Source organism: Apteryx mantelli, chromosome 10 (genome assembly GCF_036417845.1).
Source record: "Apteryx mantelli isolate bAptMan1 chromosome 10, bAptMan1.hap1, whole genome shotgun sequence".
NCBI lineage: Eukaryota > Metazoa > Chordata > Aves > Apterygiformes > Apterygidae > Apteryx > Apteryx mantelli.
Genome location: NC_089987.1, coordinates 2113593 through 2137110, shown reverse-complemented (window position 1 = coordinate 2137110; position 23518 = coordinate 2113593). Strand labels below are relative to the sequence as shown.

The following is a 23518-nucleotide window of genomic DNA, read 5'->3' as shown; positions in this document are numbered from 1 at the left end:
AATAGCCAGACAGCCCTTCAAAAGGGCTATCGTGCATTTCTTCTCCATCCCCTTCCAACATTAGGTGAGATCTTTAAGCCTTTGCAAAATATATTTTAAGTCAAGGATTCTCATATTTATTTATGTTTTAACCCCTTACCATGACGGCCTTGTCGCATACGTTAAGCTGTGGCTCTCCTGGCACCATGGTCTCTTTGTGTTGCTGGACGACACCAGATATTCGCTCCATAGCTCCTTGATATTCAGCGCTGGCAAAACTAGAATGTGAAAAAATTACCGAGTTACTACAGGGACTCCCAAAATATATCTGGCTTGATACACAGCATAGTTAAAGTGTCTACATCACTAAGCTATTTCAGAAGAGTTTTCCCGAGCAATAGTGAAGGAGAAGCGCATGTAAACATGCAGTCAACGCTGACTGCCCACAGGTTCCTACGGAAGGAAGCACCCGGGCTGGCTGGGACTGGCGGCTGCGAGTCTGAGTTGCTCTGCCTGGGGGAGCAAAGCAGGCAGACAGCCTGCCCTCCCCAGCAAAGGGGCACACGGCAGAACATCTCTGTAGGGCCTTCAGCTTTGAAAACTGCTTGCCCCACTGGTCCCAAACGCCTCAGTTCCCAGTTGGCTGGGTATGCTGCAAGCCTGTGTTGATTCCTGAGGAGGATCTAATTGGCAAATTGGCGTGTACAAGAAAGGGAGCTTCTGGGCTTGTCCTGAAGTTCAACTGTGCTTTAAATGATTGTCTAGGGAGACTTCCTGGAATACAGGACAAACACCTTGCCACAGACATTAAGTAAATAAACAAGTTTGCTGAGGAGATCCTTCTAATGTGTCACATTAGAGGTCAGCTAGTTCTCTTCGCTTTCACCCTTCGCTCTTTCAAGTGCTTTTCAGCAACACATGCATCGCACACTTTATTGTAGGGAAATGAAGGTAATGACAATACTTTGTTTTTTAAGAGTTCTCTCAAGCTCAGGATTTCAAATCATCTTATTTACAACCGTTGGCTAATAAAACTTCACAATCACCAAGATGAATTAATATTATGCAAACAGGAAGATGGAGAAAAAGAATAGAAGTGACTCGTCCAAGACAAGAATACCTCCTCCATTTCGCAACATCCACCCCGTGGTTCTGCCCCATTTACATTCTTCCATTACAGCTTTATTGTTCCAAGCTGGGACCCATCTGTCATGCTCAAGTCCTCATACAAAGTTTTCTAAATAACCAGATTTTTATCCAAAGTATTACTCCAGTAGGTACTTGTTTAAGTGGTCCATGGTGCACTCCACTAATACTTCAAGTATTTTTAAAATGGAGGCTTATTACTCAATGATCTCATTTCGTCCATCACATCAAGAGTCACTTAAAAAACAGAGAGCGGCAAATTGCTTCCGAAGATAAAAGAGAAACAATGCAACTTGGTCCTGACCTCAGGCTCCCTTTGCTTACAGTCCAAGCTGGCCACCAGCCCCACACTCCAGCTAATTTCCTTCTTTGAAAAACAATCACATTTTGAAGCCCAGTAACGTGCCAACAGTTTCCAGTAAACCCTATAAATATCACATCTCGGCAGTCATCCAGAGAGAAGCTAATTGTGGGGATGGGCCTGAGCTTTGCTGATAGAGAACCAGATGGGAATTTGAAATGACAAGCTCAAGCAAACTAATCTGTTGCTCTCACACCCAGCTAGCTGTATCCTGGAGCAGAGGCTATCACCTGGACTGGCTGTATGACCTGCACAGACCAGCCTGAAAGATCATTCTTGGGAAGCTCCCGAATTTGCATGCGCCTCTCCCCACACATCCCACCTTAGCTCTAATAGCAGCGAACTGCACGCTCCTGTGTTCCTCCAAAGACTATGCTGAAAATGGAGGGACAGCCAGAAATTTGGAAGCTGCCAGAGACCATCTATGACTCACAGCCTTGATGAGGACACTGAAGGTAGCAATCACTTGGCTCAGTGAGTTTAGGCAGTGTTGCATCCCAGTGGCATAGTGGCCTTTCGATTTGGCAAGATTTTATCTGGAAGCCCTCTGGTCGCATTTCAAACACACAGGACTGCCAGCACGGCAGCATGCTTAAAAAAAAAAAATCAAAAGACATTTTTAAAAGAGGTTGGCAGGACTTAAAGCTAACCTACGTTGACATACAGGCGACTGCTAACACAAGGGAGCCTGCACATGGAGGAAAAATGCTGCAGAGGAAAACACACAATGGGAGTATACCTAAAAACACAGGAGAGAGTCAGAGATGTACACAATACACTGGACATCTGGGCTGGATCCTCCTCTGCTGAGACTAGATGAAACAGAGGAGTCGAAATGAGAACATTTTAAAGCCTAGATACTCTAGTGAGGCAAACTGAGACAAAATGTAGTTTAGTGAAACACATATATTTCAGTGTTTTAGATTTCTAATGCACCTATTGTTCCAGGATTTGAAAGCTCTTTCCAAACCCTAACTAATCACACTTTATTAAGACCCTCATATTAAGGATTAATATGCACTAATACATATTTGGACCAATTGTTAGAGTCCAACAGATTCTAGATATCTAATCATTTAATACCTTCTGCTGCTGCTTTTATAACCATCTAATGTGTTTATTTCTGTCACATACTTGTACTGTCTCTCCAGCATTTAAGAACTTCTTTTGGAAGTGAACCCATAAGATAAAATGTTGCTGCAAACTAATTAAGCTCCACAGCATCTTTGCAAATATTTAAGTGCTTAAGAGATAGCCCAATTTCATCCATCGAAATGGCTTCTTGTACACAGGATTCCAAATTAGCTATAATCTGGACAGGCCAGTGGAAAACACAGCTGTGGTCTGGATGAAAGATAAACAATCTGTTGTCATGACTGCTGCTTTTTGCTCCAAATATGCCAGTCCTCTTGCAGTGAAAAAAAATCTTTTGGCTATAATCTTAACTACTGCATTTATCCACAGCATTGCTGCTCTTTAGCAACATAAGACACATGAATGCTGCGGTATAGCAAAGTAGGCTAGAGTCATTTAAATCATCTTTGTACTTTGATTCGCATGTTTGGGACACTCCTAGCATTTTCAGCTAGCTCAGCAGTGACAGGAAATCTTGGCCTAACCTCAGTTCCTGGTGTTTTGAACTGCTCTCCCCTGCAGCTTCTACACTCTTAGATTATTCCAGCATTTAGCATAGGCTGAATGACTTCCCCAAAGCATGATAGAAACAGCTTGGCACATATAAAAGACTCACGCTTCTCACATAAGTACAAAGCTGGCTAAAGCTAAAGAACATATATAGATTATGCTCCAAGTCATACAGCTAACCTATAAACCTTGTCTCAGTAGGGCTTAACATGCTTTTAAGCAGGTTAAACCTGTTGACGCTGGCTTAAAAAAATATCCGATTGCAGCTGTCTTCCTCATGTTTAAGTACATGACAATGGCGGGACCCCAAATGCGGCGAGGAATCATTCAATACCGTCACAATCACAGATTGTCTTCAAGAGCCTCCATTAAACGCACAAACTATCTTCCTCATCTAGACGTAGGGCAAGTCTCCACGCATATTAGGGGACTGCAGTGCCTGCAGGCTGGCACTAGCCCTGGGGCTTGCAGTCATGTGAAGCTGGAGTGATGCACTGAAACAACCCGGTGCGGGCTGCGGGGGTTGGTTTTTTCCCGTTGAAATGCTACAGTGCTTGGTCACATGGAGAACCCCCTTCCTCGCTCTCATGACCAGAGGTTTTGCCCAGACAGGCCTGTTTAGCTCCACAACATGTACCAAGATGCAACATCCATGCAGTGTTTTGTAATGTTTTGTAATATTTACTGACTGCGTATTCTGGGTTAAAACTGCCTCCGGCCCTATGAAAGAAGTGCATTTTGAGACAAAATCTGCAACATAAGAGTGCCTTTAATCTGTATGTAAGATGGGGATAATTACTTCATGGTAAACAGTCTGAGTTGTTAATGGGTCTGGGAACCTCTTACTCTTACAAGGAGTCCCATCATTTGCTTGAGTGGGAATGATGGATTTGGGCTGCAAGGGCGGGATCTGCTACAGTCTCTATTACAAAAAAAAAAAAAAAAAATTATCTATACAGGTGTTTAGGCATTATTGTCTGAATGAAGATCCAGACTCACTGCCTCCCGGGCATGCTGCATTTTGTATTCTAGTTCAACAGTCCTGCAGAAGGAGAGCTGGGAATAGCACTGAAAGAATGAGAGAGCGGGAGCAAGGGTGAGCAGGTGGTGTTGTGAGGAGTTTGCTAAAAGGGATCCCCCAGCGTACAGGAAATTATTCCATGCTCAGAATGAACGAACGGAGTGGACAAAGTCCAGGGTCATTACACTAATTGACACTTTACCTCCAGGAAGTCTCTGGAGAGCCAATCAGGGCTGGATTGCAAGCGCCGGGTCCCAGGCACAGGTGTGGCCTGTGCTTAGTTCATTTAGCGTAATTGTGCCTTGGCAATCTGTTCTCATCTCCTCCCTCTCCAAACAGCTCTCAGTGTAACCTGCTCTGCTATTAACCCCACCATGCCCTACAGCGAAATTCAGGTTTGGAAGAAGGAGCGTTTGTCTAACATGATGCCTTCAATATTAGAGCACCATTTTAATCTTGGAATCGTCACAGTCTTTCACCTTCAGGTCTGCTGTCGCTCTGAGCTGTAAGGAAGAGGAGCGAGTAATTCTTTATCATAACAAATACACCGTCAAAGACATCAGAACCCAAGGAAATTAAAGAGCATTTTCAGTATTTTTTAAAATCTAGATCTTGATGTATTAATTTATACATCTCCCTGATGATCCATATATAGGCCCAGCACAGTATCTCTATCCTAAGAGCAACAGGATTGTGACATTATCAAGAGAAATGTAACAAAATGGTTATTATATAGTGTGCTTCATGCAAAGCTGACAGTGGGCTCTTAACAGCAGCTTTCAGATTTATAGCATGCTTTACCAGACTTACATGAAGCTAGGGAAAGAGCATAAACTTGGCTAATGATTTGTATCTTTAACTTCCTTTCCCACTGGAATTAATTTAATTAAAAAACATTATTTTTAATTGTGAAATACTCACACCCAGATACAGATAATTTGATTTTATCTGTTATCAGTGCTTTGAGGCTGCTCAGCACTGTAGTATCCAGTCTTGATCTTGTCCTATTATTCAGTCTTTCTCTGCTCCTGTTTTCCATTATCAAGTTTATCTGCAGTTTAAAGTCTGCACAATACATGATGCAAACAACAGGTTTATGGCTCTGCTTCTGAAATACGGCAACCTGTGATTCCTGGAAAGACTCACAGGCCAAAGGAAAACTAGAAAGGAATCAAACAGAAGAACGCAGGGTGGCCTATACTGTAATTCATCTCTCCAGTCCAGCAGCATCTGCAGGTCTCACATGTAAATTCTCCTGGAGATGTGTGGAGCGTTTGGCCATTTAGCCTTCTCTGGCTTGGGGTACTCCTGATGCACCTTTGTGGATTCTCTAAGAGCATCTACAGCCTTCCTTTCAGCAACGATCTGATTGCACTGATCCTCTACCTGGTCACCTATTTTCATGGACGTTGCAACACCCCAGCTTTGGGAATCTTACCTCTCTGTCAGATTTCGTTCTGGCTTACCAGAGGGTTCAAAAGGTACAAGGGAAAAAGGCAGAGTGACTACCTAAAGCCTTAGTCTCTGCATAAGCAGGCTACAAAAAATAATACCATACAGCTGATTCTCTCGTTATTTGTTTCAGTGGTATTTCTGAGTCATAAGTTGCGTAATGGGTTCTCAGACTGCTCTTAGGCTACGGTTGCGGCCTGGACCTGTCTTGTAGAAGATGCCATCAATTTCAAATAGAGTTCACGTTTTTGAAATCATTTCATCACTTCTAATATTCCTCTTTATACAGCATTGTTCTAGTCTAGACACTTACTCAGCAAAATACCTGCAGGCTGTTGCTCTGCCATGTTTAAGCGCAAGTTAACAGTTCCTCAGACGACTCGCCACGACGCAAAGTCCTAATCCTGAAGTGGGCCAAGCGAAGACCAGCTACTGATTTAGACAACTCTGCCTCCATTCCTCGTCCCTAGGCCAGCAACTGTCCTCTGCAGCCATGCTGTCCTTCAGACCTCCTCCCTCCAGAGCTGGGTGCGGGACAGGCCGTCATGCCCGGCTGGCACACTGCCTGACAGTCTTTCTGTGTGCAACCCCTGCTCGGTTGCTGCCGGACAGCAGGTTTTTCCTGGCATCACTGTGGCTTTTTATCCACAGTTCTCCACAACTTTTCCACAGTTTTAAAGTGTTCCTCCATACCACCTCTCCTGTAGCAGCAGCTAATTCATCCCTGCAATGCATCTGCTGCCATTTCCTTGTGTTTGAAGAAGACGAGGAGTCAGCACCTGCCCTGGGCAAGATTCTGCCTCTTTGTTATACACATTTTCTTCCAGTTTTGCACCTTCTTTCTTTTCTCGGTGGAGAGGTTTCTGCCCTGATGAGTAAAGTAAGATCGGCAACTTTTCTGTCAGATCCTTTGCCCTTTAGCTTCCCTTCAGGAGCTTCTTCCCTTCTTTTCTGATTCCATAACTAATGCAATTACTTCTCTGATGGTTTCCAAGATTTTCCATCTGCTCGAAATAGGCACTTGTGTGCTCTCTTGTTAATTAATGTGTTCTAAAATCATTATGTTCATCAACCAAGTTTTATCACTTCAATTTTTTTTTTTTTCCTGTAATAGTCAACTCTATTGCCCTAAGTCAAACACTGGTATTTCGACATTCAAAATTTAGCAAACTCAGTTATGAACAGAGACTAATCACTCAAAGAAGTCACTGCTAACCTGGAGTACAGACAAAGCATTAGTATGCTGTACTTACTTGTTATCAAGCTTCGTACCTCTGGCTCAAACTGACAGAATTTAAGAGATTCCTACTATCAATTCTTTCTGCAGCTTTGGAGTCTGACTCAAAACTCTCTTTCTACTGTAGTCTGTATTGGGTATTTTGTTAAGTATATTTGAAGTTGTGCCAGCTTTTGCTTTATATTATTACTTGTGTTCTTCCTGACTGTTATGAAGCATTTTAGTGAAGGCATGTATAAACAGTAATCTCTGATTCAGGTGATAAAACTGAACTATTTTCAACAATTGGTTGTGAAGATGTTACCAACAGATAATTTTACTGAATTTGTCAAATTCAGTTTGAATGTACTGCATTCGTGGAGAAACAAGTTCCCTATGTGGTACTCAGGGGAAACACAATACTCAGAGTGTAACAGAATTTAATGAAGATAAAGACTTATCAGATCCTTTAGTTCTGCTTCTGATATATTTGGTAACTAAGGCAGTCCACAGTTCAAGTGTCTTTAAATGAAGCAAAGAACCCCTAGTAATTGCATCTAGGGAGAAAACAAAATACTGCTTAGATTTAGAGAAATGCTTCTGCTTTGTGTGGTACTTAGCATACTATCTTATTTATACTTAAAATTTGAGAGCTATTAGAAAGATCTATTCCACAGCCTACACAGATCTAGTCAATCTCTTGGATGATAAAAGACACAAAAGGTTTACTTCTTACTATACAAGGATTAAATAACAAGGTTACTCTTACTGATATAAATACAGAGTTACCTTACCATTTTTGGCAACCTAAAGAAAGATTATTTACCAGTAACTACACTTCTTTGAAATATACTGGCCATATTTACCTTTCTATTGCTAGTGTTCTTATTACAAGCACCTTAACCAGATGCCAATTTTGCCTTATCAGTACCTATAGGCATGTTCGTGTCCTCCCTCATCCGGCAGCCATATAAAGGTAGAGAGCACCCTACGGTGCCGTTTCTCTCAACTCGAGGACCCGAGAATCCTGTAGTTCTCAGAAAAGTCATCTTCTTCTCAGAAGAAAGGCAGATAAAAGCTTGGTAGTGAACATATCTGACACTAACACTACACATATCAGTCCTGAAGGTCAACTATAGGATAGGGATCTTGCTCTATCCAGTCTGTTGATGTACGTACAGCATGATGGTGATGTAAATATGCCATCATCCGGGCAAAGACAGACAGCCTGCTCCTGGACATGAGCGAGAATTCATAACATGCGTTTGGCATTACTATGAATTCTAGCTATCAAAACGCAGTCAGTGAGGCTGTTGGATTCCCAGGGTGAAGTTCCCCACCAGGCAGAGAAATATCTGCAATTATCTTTCAAGGCAAAGGTGGAAAACACAACCGTGCCCCTTGGCGGAAGCTGGGAGGAGGCTAGCCACCGACAGAGGGGCAATAGCGACCACGGAAGGAACAATCACAGCCCTGCCAGGAGGGTGTGTTCGTAGAGTCAAACATGCTGAGGGACACAGGCACAGCCTTATATGAAGGGTAACATGAGCACAGGGTGCCATATGGCTCAGGACTGCCAGACGCGTCCTCAACGTGATGACAGGGCCTGCCTGTAATTGCCTGACCAGTTTTTCCACTGCACAAAAAGCGCTCCTGTGGGAGACAAGCTTTTGCAGATATTGTTTCCATGCAGGCTCCAGGAAATCCAATAAGCTGTGTCAGGAAGAGAAAGGACTTTCCTGGTTTACCAGTTTACCATGAAACCCAGGCAACTGATAACTTTACATGCTGTCTCTAGATCTTGAAGGACTTGAATCTTCAGTGATCCATTTAGCAGCCACTTCTCCAAGGAAAAGGTAAAAGGTTAATCCCCATCTCCGAGATGAAGTGAAATCATAGCCACAACCTTGAGAAAGACTCAGTGTCATGCAGTACCTTATGTGCATAGTGTCATGACCCAAAGACATTTCAGACAGGATTGCCTGAACATAAGACAAGTCAAGACTGTTGACTCAGTTGACTGAGCTGACTGATTTCTAGGATGCCCTGGCTCTGAGATCCCTTAGGATCCTAGAGCAACCCCAAAGATAAATATTAAATCTCACTAGAGGTGCATGTCTGATGCCTGGCCTTCAAATGAAGCAATGAACCATCTTACAGGTGGTTATGTACTTGATCCTCCCCCAAACTAATGTGAATTAAGAGATATGACAGGTGATTAAAATCATTTTAGGGAGAAAACAAGGTTGCACTAAAATAAGGAAAAAAAAATAGAAAATGAGCAAAACAGGCAGAGAAAAACATAGGACATGAGTGTGCAATGCAGCTCCTCCATAGCCTCCAGAATAGTAGCAGAAAAAATAATAAAACCTAGTACAGATTTAGCAGAGGAAAGCAAATAGCAAAAGTAAATGAAATAAAGGGAAAGGTACTGAGAAATCAGGGGTGCAATGCAAATTTTTCTGAAGGCTTTAGCAACATAAAAATGCTCCAGAGGAGCCAAGCTGGTGAAAGAGTCATATGATAGACCCTGCTCCTCTGGGGCTGTGTGAGGACGAACAGAGGAGCATGGTCAACAAGTACTGTGAACACGCACAGACCTTGGGCTGGAGCACAAGCGATGTGAACATACCCTGCATGTACAGACAGACAGATGCACACTTGCAGGAGAAAGCTGGATTCCCTTCTGAGAAACATTAGCGTAGGGACTCCCAACAGGCTGTCTGCCAAGGGGGATAATTAAGCTAAATAAAAATACACAACAGTAACAGCCCCACAAATGAGGATAATTTAATTACCACATTGGATACAGGAGACCCACTTCCCATGAGTTTTCCATTGTGACCAGAGAGGAGATGATAGCAACATAACATGCTGCAGAAAGGAAGATTCATTTGCTAAAAAGAGGCTTTCTATTAGGGTCTGCATATTAAACAACATCACAGCTTTCCATAATCATGTCATAATCTTTCCATAAAATTCAATCAAGGCAACAGCTTGTGAGTGTCCAAAAATCAATGGAACCATATGAGAAATGATTGCAGAGGTAACACTGGAATTTATTTCAATACTCAAGCCATGGTGGCTGTAAGGAACATCTAAATAATAGGGAAGCAGGTGTCCTGCAAATACCTCTTACAGGTCTCCTCTCCTTCAAATTCAGAGGAAACACAAACAATATGCAAACTGCAGTTCACTTAACAATACCAAACTGTTTGATTTTTGGAAAGAGGTCATTTCCACCCACTCATCTTCCTAAAATAAAACAGCTGTTAAGCTGGACAGGGCATAGTCTCATCTGGAATCCCAACCCAGTAGTGTAGTTCCACTGAGTTGAATTTAAAATACAGGAGCTGCAGATTTGCTTTATTCATTAGTGCAGAAATGCAATATAAGGGGAGAACTAATGTGCTGGGCTTCTGAAGAGCTTTATACACTGTGTAACATACCTCTAGGGTGCTCATCTGTTAAGTGAGTGAGAAGGGAAAATATTTTTCCTCCCTTTCTCTCTCTAGTGAAAACACTTAGCGGACAGTAAACGCTCAGTTCTTTTAAAAGTAATGGAGTGAGTGTATCCACTCAATTATTTAAAAGAGTTGAGTAATTGCAGTCCTGTCAGCTCAGGAAACATCTCTCTTCTGTTAAAGCCACTGCACAAAACCATTTCTGTGCAGGTGGTCACAGTAGTGCTAGTTTCCTTTTTATTTACTTTCACATTCTGTGAGTCAGAGTCACTGGTGAGGGATGAGGCTGCATGCCCCCACCTGTATCTAGTTCTGCCAAAGAATAAAACTCAGTCAGTAGAAGGAAGTGGGGAGGAAGGTGGGGACACCTTTGGAGCCTTTTTGGAGGTGCTGAGTTAATATGTGGATTGTGCTGGCTGATGACTATGTAAATCCTTACAGAAATCTCCCAGGGCATGGTGTATGCTGGAGATAAAGATTACAATAGTAGACTTATATGAAAATGGATTCAGACAGCTGGGACAGTCCAAGGAGGGAACAGGCTTGAGCAGAAAGTCCTCTTGCTAAAGACTCTCTGCAGAAGCTCCTTTAGTGGGTGCTAGGGAATTGGAAAGTTACCACATCTGCCCTCCGCAGATTCCAATGTAGCACAGAGGAAAAACACCACAGAGTATGCAAAGATCACTAAAGATATTTCCTCCCTACCCCCAAAACACACAGAGAATTGCAGCAGACTGGCTCCAACACACACTCTCACTGTCACCATTTCCTCACTCCACAGCTGCCCGAAACTTAGTCCTGTCCGGAAAGGCAAAAGCAAGCAATTTGCCTCCTCCGCCAGGGGTTGCTGGACACAAAGACACGAAGCACTGAACTGATGAGTACAACCAGGGACAGGTGGGCATCCATCTGGCCTGACCATTCGAAAACCAAGGTCTGTTCCTTCTTTGAAATTCTCACTAGCTATGGCTTTCTGGGACAGTTTTCAAAAGACTGCAAGAAACAGCTACCAAGGCAAGTGAATTATATAAAGCATAGACTTACATGCCTCTGGTATCACTACATTCCTGTGACATCCATGCTGGTATTATCACTACCCCATTTATTTTTTAGAAATGACTGTATCACTCCACACAGTCACATGAGCCTCCTAGATTTTGCTCTAACCTCTCATTTGTTTCAGTGACCACCACTTTTTAAAGCTATTTACTGGCTTTGTACATAAATATCATTGTGGCCATCAGCAGAGGTGTGGTGATGAAGGGACACAATGAAATGCAAATCTTGTAAATGCTACTTCATTACACTGCCCCTAATCACCAAAAGCAGCCTATTTTGTCCTTACACAGCAACAGTTGAATGAAAGCAATAAAAAAGACAATTAGGAAAGCGAAATTAGGGGAACAACAACATCTGTTGGCAAAGAATGATAAAAATGGTCTGAACAAGCCTGGATGTTAAAGCCAGACAGACACAGGCATGCAAACCTTCTTCTCTCTGCCCTGCTGCCTTGCTCCTCAGGTCCTTTGAAAACGAAAACACTGACAGTGATGAGAGTTTTCACCTCCTCATTATCAACTGGCTCACCTTAATGGATACTTTTCTCCGGGGTCCCTCCCCAAGTGGAAGAGCAGCGGCAGAGTGGTGTGCTCCTCCTGCGTATGTGTTGTCACTCCAGAGACATTCTGCCCAGGACAGAAATCGATGCCCTGCATTAGAGAGGAGGAAACGGGTCACCAAGGGTGAAGAAGGAGAGAGAATTCTGGCTGATGCCACTTTCTTCAGCATCTTGTTGTTAACCAAAACAGGTTAACCTTCCCCTGCGCTGCCAAACATACCCACAAAATACGGAATTAGTCTAAAGCTAGGGAGTTTGCTTTAGTCTGCAAAATGGATTCTGATCTGATGGGGTAAAATAAGGCGATAGTGTTGCTATTGCACTAGCAAAAAAGCTGAAGCAGGCCTTATGTTTTTGCCTCATAAAAAAGTAATCTCTATAAAATATTCATTAAAATGAAATGCCAAACAAAAGAAAGAGGTGAAACCATTTAATCATAGGAATTCTGCCTGTGGAAAGTATCTTCTCTGTTTGGTTTCTATAGCTCTGAAATGCACACAGAGGTTCTGATCACTTGGCAGCTCTGATTTAAAAGCAGCAGTCACAGGGAATCATCCAGCAAAACCGAGGGACGTAATCCTGCGAGGCCATGGGCACCCATTAGCCTTCCCAGAAACTCTGCATGCTCAGCATCTGACATCAGACCCAAAGGACCTATTTCACTGAAGAAAGAAGCAAATATGGCTAATTTTAAAAAGAAAACGGGTGCATTTATCTATCTGATTTATAGCTTCTCAGAAAGCTGGTATTGAGGCACTCACCTGGGAATGACAGCTGGGCTGGAAGAACCGTGTTAGGCCTGGAAACATTCCTGTGACTAATGTTCAAGTCTCTGGGGTCAGAAGTCGGGGTTTCCCTGGCAGCAGCAGTGGGTGGGAAGGCCACAAGCACAGGGACACTCCATTTGCTAGCAGCAACGGGTTAAAGTGCTCAGCGGCCACCCGAGGGACAGACGGAGCCGTCTGCTCAGCGGTCCAGAGCAGCGAGCCCTCTGCATCTGTGCCTTTGCGTGCTGTGCCAGGTTGCGTGTCTCCTGAACTCCAGCCAATTATTAGCCAGATGTCCAACTCTCTAATCACCTAGAGCCCGGCCTGCTGTCTTGAGGGCTAAGGGAACCCATTTAGCCCTGGGAGCAGCAAAAAATTTAAAGCGCTAATTTCACTGAAGAGAAAATAAAGCAGGGGGCCCCATCGACTAGCAAGGACTAGCACCTAATGGACTTGTTAAACCTCAGTTTTACAATTCCCGCTAACATGCCGTGCTACTTACAATACCTCAGAATGCCCTGAGACATGGACAGAGACATGGAGAGAAGGTAAATAGGAATATTTAAATGGAGGTGGGGAAGCAGCTGTAGCATTTGCTTACAAAACAAACAAACTGAAAAGCTCTCTACAGATGTTGGTTGGATTTGATTGGCAAACAATTTTCTAAAAATATCCTGTGTTTTTAATGGACAGCTGGTCAGTGGAGCAGTTAATATGCTGCTTTTCAATAAAGCAAGAAGGTTAGAAGCCCATGAAATCCCATTTATCTGCACAGAGCTATAGATTCCTGAATCACTGACTGGAAAAATAAGAGAGTTGCTTGATAGGTTGTAGTGGCCTACCAATAATGGACTTTAAATGGATACAAAAATGATTGACCTTTCCACCTTCTGATGCCACAGACCTCTGAAACACAGAGTGAAAAATAGAATTTTTTTCAAAAGGAACAGTTAATGAAAAGGTATCAAAGCTGACATAACATCCAAATTATAATTTGGATGCAAATCAAACAAGCTATTTAATTAAGAGCCTGCTAATTGGTACAATACTCTTCTGCTGCAAATGCTTTAGTCTGAAGGAAGATTTTAGTCTCTCGGGCATTTGTTTATACATTCCTCTGTTTACAATTTATCTTTTGCTTTTTTGTAAAATCCTTGTAGCAGAGACTCCAGAACACAGTCTAGGTTACGTCTCAAAGGTTCCTAAGAAAGTGCTGTGACAGCCTGGCCTGATGCCACTAGCCAAAAGGTATCTGTCTTTCTAATCTAAACAGTCAATGCCCTCTTCAAAAGTAGTCTATTGGGGAAAAAAAAACAATTTTCAAACATACTGTTTTACGACATTGATAAAGAACACTCTTAAAACGTGGCTGAAACCACCATGTAAATTTCTAGGGCTTTTCAACTTTATCTCCACAAATAAAACTGACTATTATTATTTTGGTGCACTATGTGACCACCAATATTCAACCTGCAGAGACAACTTAACATATTTTCTACTTGATCATCAACAAATGAGCAAAACATATGTGCTAAAATCATATCCTCACATCTGTGATTAAGGCACTGTCCAGCATAATAGTAATTAAAATACTGTAGAAACAACTAGAGGATTCTCTCATAATTCACGGAAACGAGCACGGCATAAAACTCTAATGGGGAGAGAGAGAGAACCCAAGTAAAAGCTAATGAAATGAGTCAGCAGAAAGCAAGTAAGAAGGTAATAGATACAGAACTAAGCACAGTCCCTTAAGAATCTCATTTTTAGAGAAAAATGTTTTTATCTGCTTCCTAAAATTATAGAGGTTAAACTCAATCAAGAAGCAAGAGCGAGCACACGTGGTGTGGAGCTGGGCTGCCTGGCAGCAAAGGAACAAACAAGGACTAAAGCACACGAAGCTTGTGGAAAACCAGATAGTCCCTGGGCCAAGTTAACCAGACCCGGGCTTTCCGAAGCTTGCCAGCCATAAACTTGCAGTCGCTTCCGGAGTTCACTCACATGCATCGGATCGCAGGGAAGAGATTTACTCATTGCACAAACACACGTCGAGTGAGGTGTTGAAGAACCTTAACGTGATTCACCACTTCTCAGCACCCAGCTCGCAGGAGAGCGAGCGATCGCAGAGGTAGCCGCTGCACTGAACGGAGGATGGGGGAAGAAGGACTCTCACAGTGTCGCAAAAGCTCTCCAGGAACAGTTCACACGTCTAAGGGAGGGAACTCTGATCATGCCATAGTGCAGCAAATCTAATTATTTCTAATTAAAATGTGTGTAAAATGTGTGTGTGTGTGCCTCTTCTTGATTGAAAACAGATGGGTATGATGACAGTGGTCGATGCCGCTCAGTTTGACTCAGTAAAACAGTTTTTATTTGACAGAAAAGAATATTTAACTTCTCCCTAAGCTCTATCTCATTCTGTTTTGCAACTCAAAGCTATTTTCAGTTCTCAAGAGGGAAAGAGAAAAATCAGCTACACCAATAAATCAAAAATCTAGGATCCTCTAGTCTGGATTGCTTTTCATTTCTGGAGCAAAACTATTACAAAATAAAACCTGCTTGAGATTTGAGAAGCATTTAAAGACAAGACAATCCACACACTGGAACATCTGGACAACGGCTCTAGTTGCTTGGAAAGCATGCAAGTCTGGTCATGTGTGCTGCTGGGAGCTGGGGCGGAGGGACACGCCAAAACTCCTTATATATGTCTTTGACAGGAGAGAAGAAACTGTCCTCTGGCAGGGAAGAATGGAAAGTAGCTCTGCTCTCCTGGGCAGGCTGAAGCACAACCAGGCTGGTAAAAGAGGAGAGTGCTCCTTCCAGGTACCTTTACTGGTGAAGGCCACCAGAAGAGAATTTTACATCATGTCACCATTTTGGATCATTTCCTGCTCTTCAATAAACAAAATGTTTTTTCTTTTAAAAGCATGATCTGACAACACGGCCCATAGGGCCATGTGAACACTGCAGGGTTTAACAATAAGTAGAAATGTGCCAAATTCTCAGCTGGAGCAAAAGCAACGTAGTTCCATGGGCAGCAGTGGAGCACTGCTGATTTACGCTGACAAGGAGCGGCCCAGCTCTCTGCCGCTTCCAGCAGGAGCTCCAGACGAGAGCTTCACTCAAAAAATAAAGTTATGCTACGTGGAAGAAGAGCAAAGAGGTACGTATGCTTGCCCTATCCACCAGAATAACACAACCCAAATCAACCACCACTTCATCTGCTATTATTTCCTTAAAACTATTTCTTTGAGACTGTTAATAACAACATGCAGAGGATCAATAGCCAGTTAAAAGCACAGCCCTAATATTTTACTCTGCACACTATCAAAGGTATATGCATGTCTACAGGTAACACCAATCAAATGAGGTGGAAAGGTCACTGCCTCTGTTTAGGCAAACTCTTGGATTTTTTCTCCTCAATTACAAAAGCATGAAAGCTAAATCAGAAGATCCTACCTAGAGCACAAGTCAGCTCTGTGCCTCCTAAGAGAGGCAATAAAAGGCTATCAGATGGCAAACAGAAATATCTCAGCTCATGCACCACGTCTCTTACACAGGCACAGTGTTTTGTACCACTGCACAGACCTGTTTGCTGTAGGAGAAATTCCAGCAATTATTAAAAAAAAAAAAAAAAAAAAATTTCTGCACATCAGGTAAGCCTTCCAGGGAACACGCCTGTCTACCCTTCTCCCCAGCAATTGTGCAACCTGGATTGTTGTTTTTTCCCTTTGTAAGATCTAGTGGCTATTGGTTGCACAGCTTATGCTTTAATTTCCAGAGCAAATAGACCACAGATGCTATGTCAATATAGACATGAGACAAATACAGCCGGTTGCCAGTTTGGGCTCTTCGCCAAGCAATGGAATCACCACTCGCGTTAATGTAAGCCCTTTGGCAAATCGTCACCCTGGCGCTATCCCAGATCAGTCTGACTTGACAGGCAACTGTGGATTCTGATAGTGGTGCAGCAAATCTGGGCTCTGTCTCCTGGTCATGTTTCCTCATTCCAGCACATAAAACCCGGAGCAACAACAAAACTGTATTAATATTGGACAGCGGGAGAGAGGAAAAAACACCAGCTAATTAAAGCCAGGAATGTTGTTTCTTGCCATTTGCCACAGCACTGGTAAGTGGTAATTCTCTCTCTCCTGGAAACTCCCAGCAAAGCCTCCCAAACTGGAACTCAGAACGACGAGACACCTGAAAGTGTGACTGCCAGTTTCAACCCTGTTGAACAAAAATTGCTTCTAATGTGTTAACTGTCTGGAAGAGACCACAGAAGATGGGCAAATCAGAAAGTCTCCATCGGCTCTCAAGCAGAAGCGATCAATGGCTAGCTCATATGCTCAGAGGACCACAATCAAATGTCATTATTTGTGAGGTTCTACTTGACTTCACATCCCCCTCGCAGAAAAGGCTTTATCGATTCCCTCATGTTGACGAGAAGGGCAATCAGAACAGGCTGCGGCACACATAACCCCGTTGGCATTTTACATTAAAACAATAGGGTTTTCTCACAGACACATACACAAATCATTTAAAGACACAGGAGCCTTTATGAAAAATCACTGAAGACTACTAACAAGATACTAAGCTGACAACAGAAAGGTTGATGTTATCAGCCATTCTCCAGCAAAACAAAGGGCTTTTCCACATTTTTTTTAATTTTTTTTTTTTTTTCCTTCTTGCACCACCGCTCATGGAGGGCACGAGAAATATTCTCTGCTGGATAATCTCTGTAGCAGGCAGAAGGAAGATCTCCCTTCTCCTGCTAGCTCATACTCCTTCCTCCTCTACATAGCATTAAATTAGGCAATTTCTGTAGGACTTAGGTAAATCCACAGAGAATACTCATTTTTTCCCTTTCAGGCCTCTTCTTCCAAATAAGGAAGATCAAACGCACCTCTCCCTTCAATCAGCTGGACAAAAGAACTCATAACCGTACAAACTCTGGGTGTTCATATTTTAAGAATGGAAAAGTTGCCTACTGTGGAACCACTTCTTTAAGCTAGTGAGTAGGGGACCTCTTTCTTCTGAGTCACTTCTGTCCTTTTCCTCTGCTTCCATTTATAAAAGTCAAGCCTTCTGGGCAACTGTGCACCCAGCATTACTGAGGTGGCCACCGAGAGACTGCCAGGGAGAAGGGCGCTCAGCCTGCTCCCTGGGCTGCCTTTGGCAATATAAGCTAATGTAGGTACCACAGAGCCACATGACTTGTAGGGGTACAGCCAAGTACTGTCACAGAAGGAGCAAAGTCCTTCCATTCAACCCAGCCCTGCTCCACCTGCTTGTCCTCCTTCCTGCAGGCTTAGAAGTTACCCTCACTGGTCTTCCCCAGACCAGAGACCGCAGATGCATGGTACAGGAACGCTCAATTCCTTACAGCCCTGGCAGAAGTTTGACTCTAGCAACAACACAATTTTTCCTTTCCAAGCCTTCTAAAGAGGAAGGTTACAGCAGTTCATAATGCCCTTTAGGGAGAAGGGGGTGAAAACCAGCTCTATTTTTCCCTAAGGCTTGACGCATTACAACCGAGACCTTCTAGCAAAAATTCAGCAGCAATAAAACAGTAGCATATAATATGCCAGGTTTGCATGCATTATTTTTCATGCACTTCACAATCCAGGCCAAATTTGGTGATAAGCAAGCATGACCTACAGGCTAAAAGGATGGATGAGCAGAGCAACAAGAAAAGCAATTTGCAGGAGACTTCCAGAAGAAGTCCTGTGTGTCTTAAGCTGTACAGGAGAGGGAGCTCCCCAGGTTTATCCTTAGTTATTACTTCTCCTGTAGCATCAGCCCTTCTGCCCCTTGCTTAGTAAAGCACAGTCGTATCACTGAATGCTACCTGGGTGCAGTTTTAAACCTTGAGGCCAGGGCAGAGCTGTGGTCCTCTAGCCTTGCTTCCTGAACAGTGAAGGACACAACTGGTCCAAAATGATTTGTCTAAATGAGCAAAATACATCCAATCTTGATCTTAAAATTGCTAAAGACGTCCTACAGTCCTTGGTAAGCTGGTCTGACAGTGAATTAGGTGAATTAGACAAATGCAGAGCAGAAATAAGTATACTTCCAAATGGTCTGCACTCACCTACAACCTGGCTATTCATATAGCTGCTGATTTTAGCTTCTTCTCTCTGGTACATTTTTATTTGTGTATATATATATATATATATACACACACACTTCATTATTTAACTAACTTACACTGTATTAAGCAAATAGCTTTCCAGGTTAGAGGCTAAAGTTGCACAAATTATTTCTAGTTAATCCTGAAACGCCTGGTAGTCCTAAACTGACATGCTTGTGCTCATGTAACAGTTTCACACTTTCCAACTCAACATGAAAATGTGATTCTGGCTGCTACAATAGTATAGTCACATCTAAAAGTCAAACAAAAACAGACTAAGTATGGATTAAAAACAGTGCAAGGTTTTTGTATTTCCTACACTGTCAATTAACCAGGGAATTCTGAAAGTGAAAGGAGTTTTGGCTAAAATGTGCAATAAATCTGTAAAAATAATGAGATACTCAATTATCCATAAAACAAACCTCTTAAAAATTCACAGACAGCTGTTTTGACACATCTGGCCAAGTTCAAATCTCTTTCAAGTGGATGACATACCAAGCTGATGCATCTGCTTATCCCAGGTCTGAGTTTAGACCTCTCAGATTCACATTTAAAAGTCTACTAAAACTCCACATTGGACTCACATAACGAGGCAATGACCTATGCTGACGATCCTGCAGTTACACAAGGCCTTATTAGCTAAAGTTCTACTGGGATGATAAATCAAACTTGTCAAACAGCAAATCTGCCAACCGTCAGAATTTCTAATGCCACACACGTGCATGCATTTAAATCTGCTTTCAAATGAAATTAGCAAACAAATTGGCCCCTTTGATTCTGGCAGAATAATTCTAGTCCAATATCAATACAGCTGAGAACATCAGTCACTGAGAGAGGCAACTGCATCATAAGGTGAGATTACAAAACTCCTAAAACAAGACTCAGAACTGCAGAACTGTTCTGCATCCTGATTTATTTCTATTTTTAAATTTGCAAGGCTTGTAATTAATGGCTCGAGGACATGGGGAGAATTGGAACAAATTTCAGCCCCAGCTTCCTCTGCATGTTGGTAATGGCTAGTCTGTCCACTAATGTGCTCCAATTTTACCCACATCAACCACATGTGATACAAGCTGCAGGAAAGCAAGTGAATTTTTAATCATCTCTCTGATGTACAGTATAATTGCCGACTTTTATCAGACAGCAGTTAAACAAAGACTTAGAAAGAAATAAATATTCCTTAATTGCACAACTGCCACTGCTCACAATAGGATAGCCTTTGAAATGAGTAACTGGTCCCCATTATCACAGCTACACACATACTCAGACATGTACAAATAGGTTCAGATCGATGTAGACATTTATTTATTTTCAAACGAGGTATGTAAGTATGTGTATGTGCTTATATTACAATGCAGAGCAATTATTCATGTGTGACATTATCTTCCACACACATGGAAAAAGCATGCATCTGAGCCCATTCATATATCTATGCACACGCACATACAACCTCCCAGTGCCTCACACAGGGAAAATCCTCCGCACTGTGCCATGTGTGATATATGGGCGTTATGCACACACTAACCTAGACAAATATATTATCTCATTTTAGCTGTGGAATATTAACATTGACACAAAGCGTGCAATGCATTTTTGGAGCCAACTTTCCTTTCCTCTTACTCTGTGTAAAACAGAAACTTTGACTCCTTGAGCCTTACAGTCTCAAAAAGACAAACACACATTCACGGCTCTGAATGTAAATGGCTCCCTTGGAGCTGACGTTTCCTTCTACCCCCAAGACATCCCCACCAAAGTAACCATGCACTTTTACATCCACAAATGTCATCAGCGCTTATTTCTGCACCTGTGATGCCTTGAGGACCTACCATAAGTTAAAAAAAAATATTAAAAAAAAAAATAAATCAGACAATCCCTCCCCAATACCAGCCTGCTGTCAAAATTGCTGAGAGCTGTGCCATAATACATTTACTTCATGTCTAAACATATAATCAGCAAGGCACACATGTGAACCTGCCATTCAAGAAATGGTTCAGAGTTTAGTACCCAAGTTTGAGGCAAGAAAGATACAAAAGAAGAAAAATAACAGTGCTTAACTTCTAATTGTGAGAGGATAAGCCAGGAAATTACAAAAGCAGGGCCTATTTGGCAAATAAAACGTAAAATATCTTAGAGTGATGTGGGCTTGCAAAAGTGCTGGTAATAGATTAAACATATGTACTCAACCATTTTCAACAAGAGCTGTTTTTTCCACTGTACAGTTCCTACAGCCTTCCTTTTCCCTTTCAGGAAAAAAAAACAAAGCCCCCCACCTTATTCCATTTAAGTAGCCAAGGGCACCAGGTTTTTTTGTACTGTATATTGGGAGACATATGATCAATTTGGTATCAAACTCCAAACCTAGTATGGGAAACACAGGGATGCCCATAATTCACCAGGGAAAGGAGCTTAACATTAAGGGCTAAGGAGTGCTGTTAAAAGGCAGCACCACTCAGAGCAACTCAGAAAGAGTTTGCTCATTTTCTTTCTTTCCTCTTTAAAGGGTCATTTCCCCAGAGGAAAAAGACTGGGGAAGGGGGGAGCGAGGGAAAGGAAGGTGCAGGTCTGTCTCCCGTTACCTTGCCGTACTCCTCCCAGGAGTTGCTCCAGGTCCAGTAGTGAGCCTTGTAAAGCCCGACTCTCACCGCCATCATCTCGTTGCCACGGTAATAGAATATGGGCCTGAAAAGGATGCAGAGGGGAGAGCAGAGCTGCGTGAGAAGGGTGAACGCGCCGGGCCCGGGCAGCCGCCGCCGCGGCCTCGCTGATAAGGGAGCCAAACGCTTTAATGGCGTCTGACTTCCGACTCGGCTATCAGTCAGAAACAGGCTGCCTTCTAATAGCCTCCACTGCAAGGTTTTCAATTAACATTTTTTAAAGTGTTCATCAAGTTGAGAGCTCACATTGCGCGAGAATGAAACGTTATGCAGCTTGGCTGCCAGCGATCGTTAATCCCTGAACTATCAGACCCTGTTATTTCCTATAGAGCGGGCCGATTTAAACACCAAACGTCTCAGAAGCGGCGCGCGTGTGCGTGTGAGCGAGACAGAGAGAAATGGGGATTCACCGAATGCGCGATGCCTAGTCTCCCCTTCCGGCGGAGGGCAGCCAGGCAGCACCAAGCTGTGTGCCGTTATGTCAGACGCGCAGGATGGCCAGGGAGGACGCCAGAGGCTGGCCTGTTCTGAACGCCATCGCAGAAAAACCCTCTATGAAAAAGCCTAGCAGCCAAATATGCTTCATTTTTAACTCCTATCAATTTCCTTTCCCTAAAACCTCCCCTTACATCATCCACAGATATAACTGAAAGCTGCTATTTTTTCCTCCTAAGTTCTCCCAATTAAAGATACGTCTGAAAAATGTACTCCATTCAGAGCAGCTGGTGGTTTGTAGCCTTGTACACACACTACCCTTCCCCCAGGCATCCCAGCAATGGTCCTGTTTGGTTTCCCTGATAACGTGCTCTCATTTCTTGAGGGAACAGTACAAAATTTTACTGAAACGGACTATCTGCAGGAGAGAGGATTGATTTGTTGGCGGCGCTCATCATGCAAGAACATCAGACTTAGCCAGCTCTTTCCAGTTGTTTCAGGTTGCTGACAGGATGAGATAGTAAAGTTGTTTATCGCTATTTGTAAGGGTATATATCTTTGTCTTCGATTCAAAGATGCCACGAGGCAGAAACTGCTTGCTCCCATGATGCCACCTTGAATAACAGTCCCTAAATGTACGATAGGATTAAAATCACCATGACTGAATGACAAGTGTGGCCCAAGATCTCTTCTATTTTGAGTAAAATTGTAGCCTCCTTTACAGGCTCCCTGCATAACGAGCCTTGTGTCCTTTGTCATTAGGAACTGCTCCCGAGCAAAGGGAAAAGGCTGCTCCCAGCAGGGCCCAGTCCTGCGTCCTTAACGCACCTGAAATGCCTGTGAAATCAAGGCATCTAAACTAGTCACATTAACAAAATTAAAAGCCCAAACAAACATGCCACAGCCAGACACATACCAGTCTGCTTTTTTCCTTGCCATAAATACTCATTATTTGACAAGCTATTATGTGCCCCTTTGATTTGAAGGCATGGGGATAAGGTTTTTGCTTATTTAAAATAAAAGTAAAGTATTTTCTATCTTTGAATGGGGATTACAGTTTATATTCAAAATTTTGCTATTACTGGTTTCATTTTCTGCCTTTCTCTTTTTCATTCTAAGTAAAGGAACACTACAACTGAATCCACTGTAAAGTTTTGGGGGGCTCTGGCAAGTGTGACCCCCTGGTTAGATCTGGGGAAAAAAAAAAATCACGTGCCCTGGAGTGACCATTACTGTAGCACAAATGGCACTGTTATAACATGCTGGTGGCTGCAACGCGATTCTCTTTTTTAACAATAAAACTTTTGGAAGTAAAGATGGGAATAGACTGTGTTTGAGGAGCCTGCAATGCCTCATGTCAGCCACTGGCTGACTCTCAGGTAATACTGTTCGCGTGCTTCTTGCTTTAGTGGGCACAAAAGCAATTTTACTGAACAAAGGCTCAAGTCCAGCACAGAAAAGAATTCAAATATGTTTTGCATGTGTATGTTTCCATGCTATCTCACAGACAAAGAATATAACCTGTACTCTGATTTCCAAGGCTGCCAAATTCTTCACCAAAATCACAAAACACCTCTCCTACTCTCCAAAGATATTCATTGTCAAATTTTAGTGTCTGTACCCAACAGCTC

The 23518-nt window shown here is 42.7% G+C and overlaps 1 protein-coding gene across 1 annotated transcript in view; it reads right to left on the bottom strand.

The window, feature by feature from the left end:
* Positions 1 to 23518, bottom strand: part of GALNS (galactosamine (N-acetyl)-6-sulfatase) — a 50020-nt gene that overhangs the window by 6033 nt on the left and 20469 nt on the right. The window contains exons 11-13 of the mRNA XM_067302362.1: positions 21375 to 21477; positions 11871 to 11992; positions 140 to 257 (exon numbers count right to left, since the gene is read on the bottom strand). Of these exons, the coding sequence (XP_067158463.1) occupies positions 140 to 257; positions 11871 to 11992; positions 21375 to 21477 (343 nt within the window). The remainder of the gene's footprint in view (positions 1 to 139; positions 258 to 11870; positions 11993 to 21374; positions 21478 to 23518) is intronic.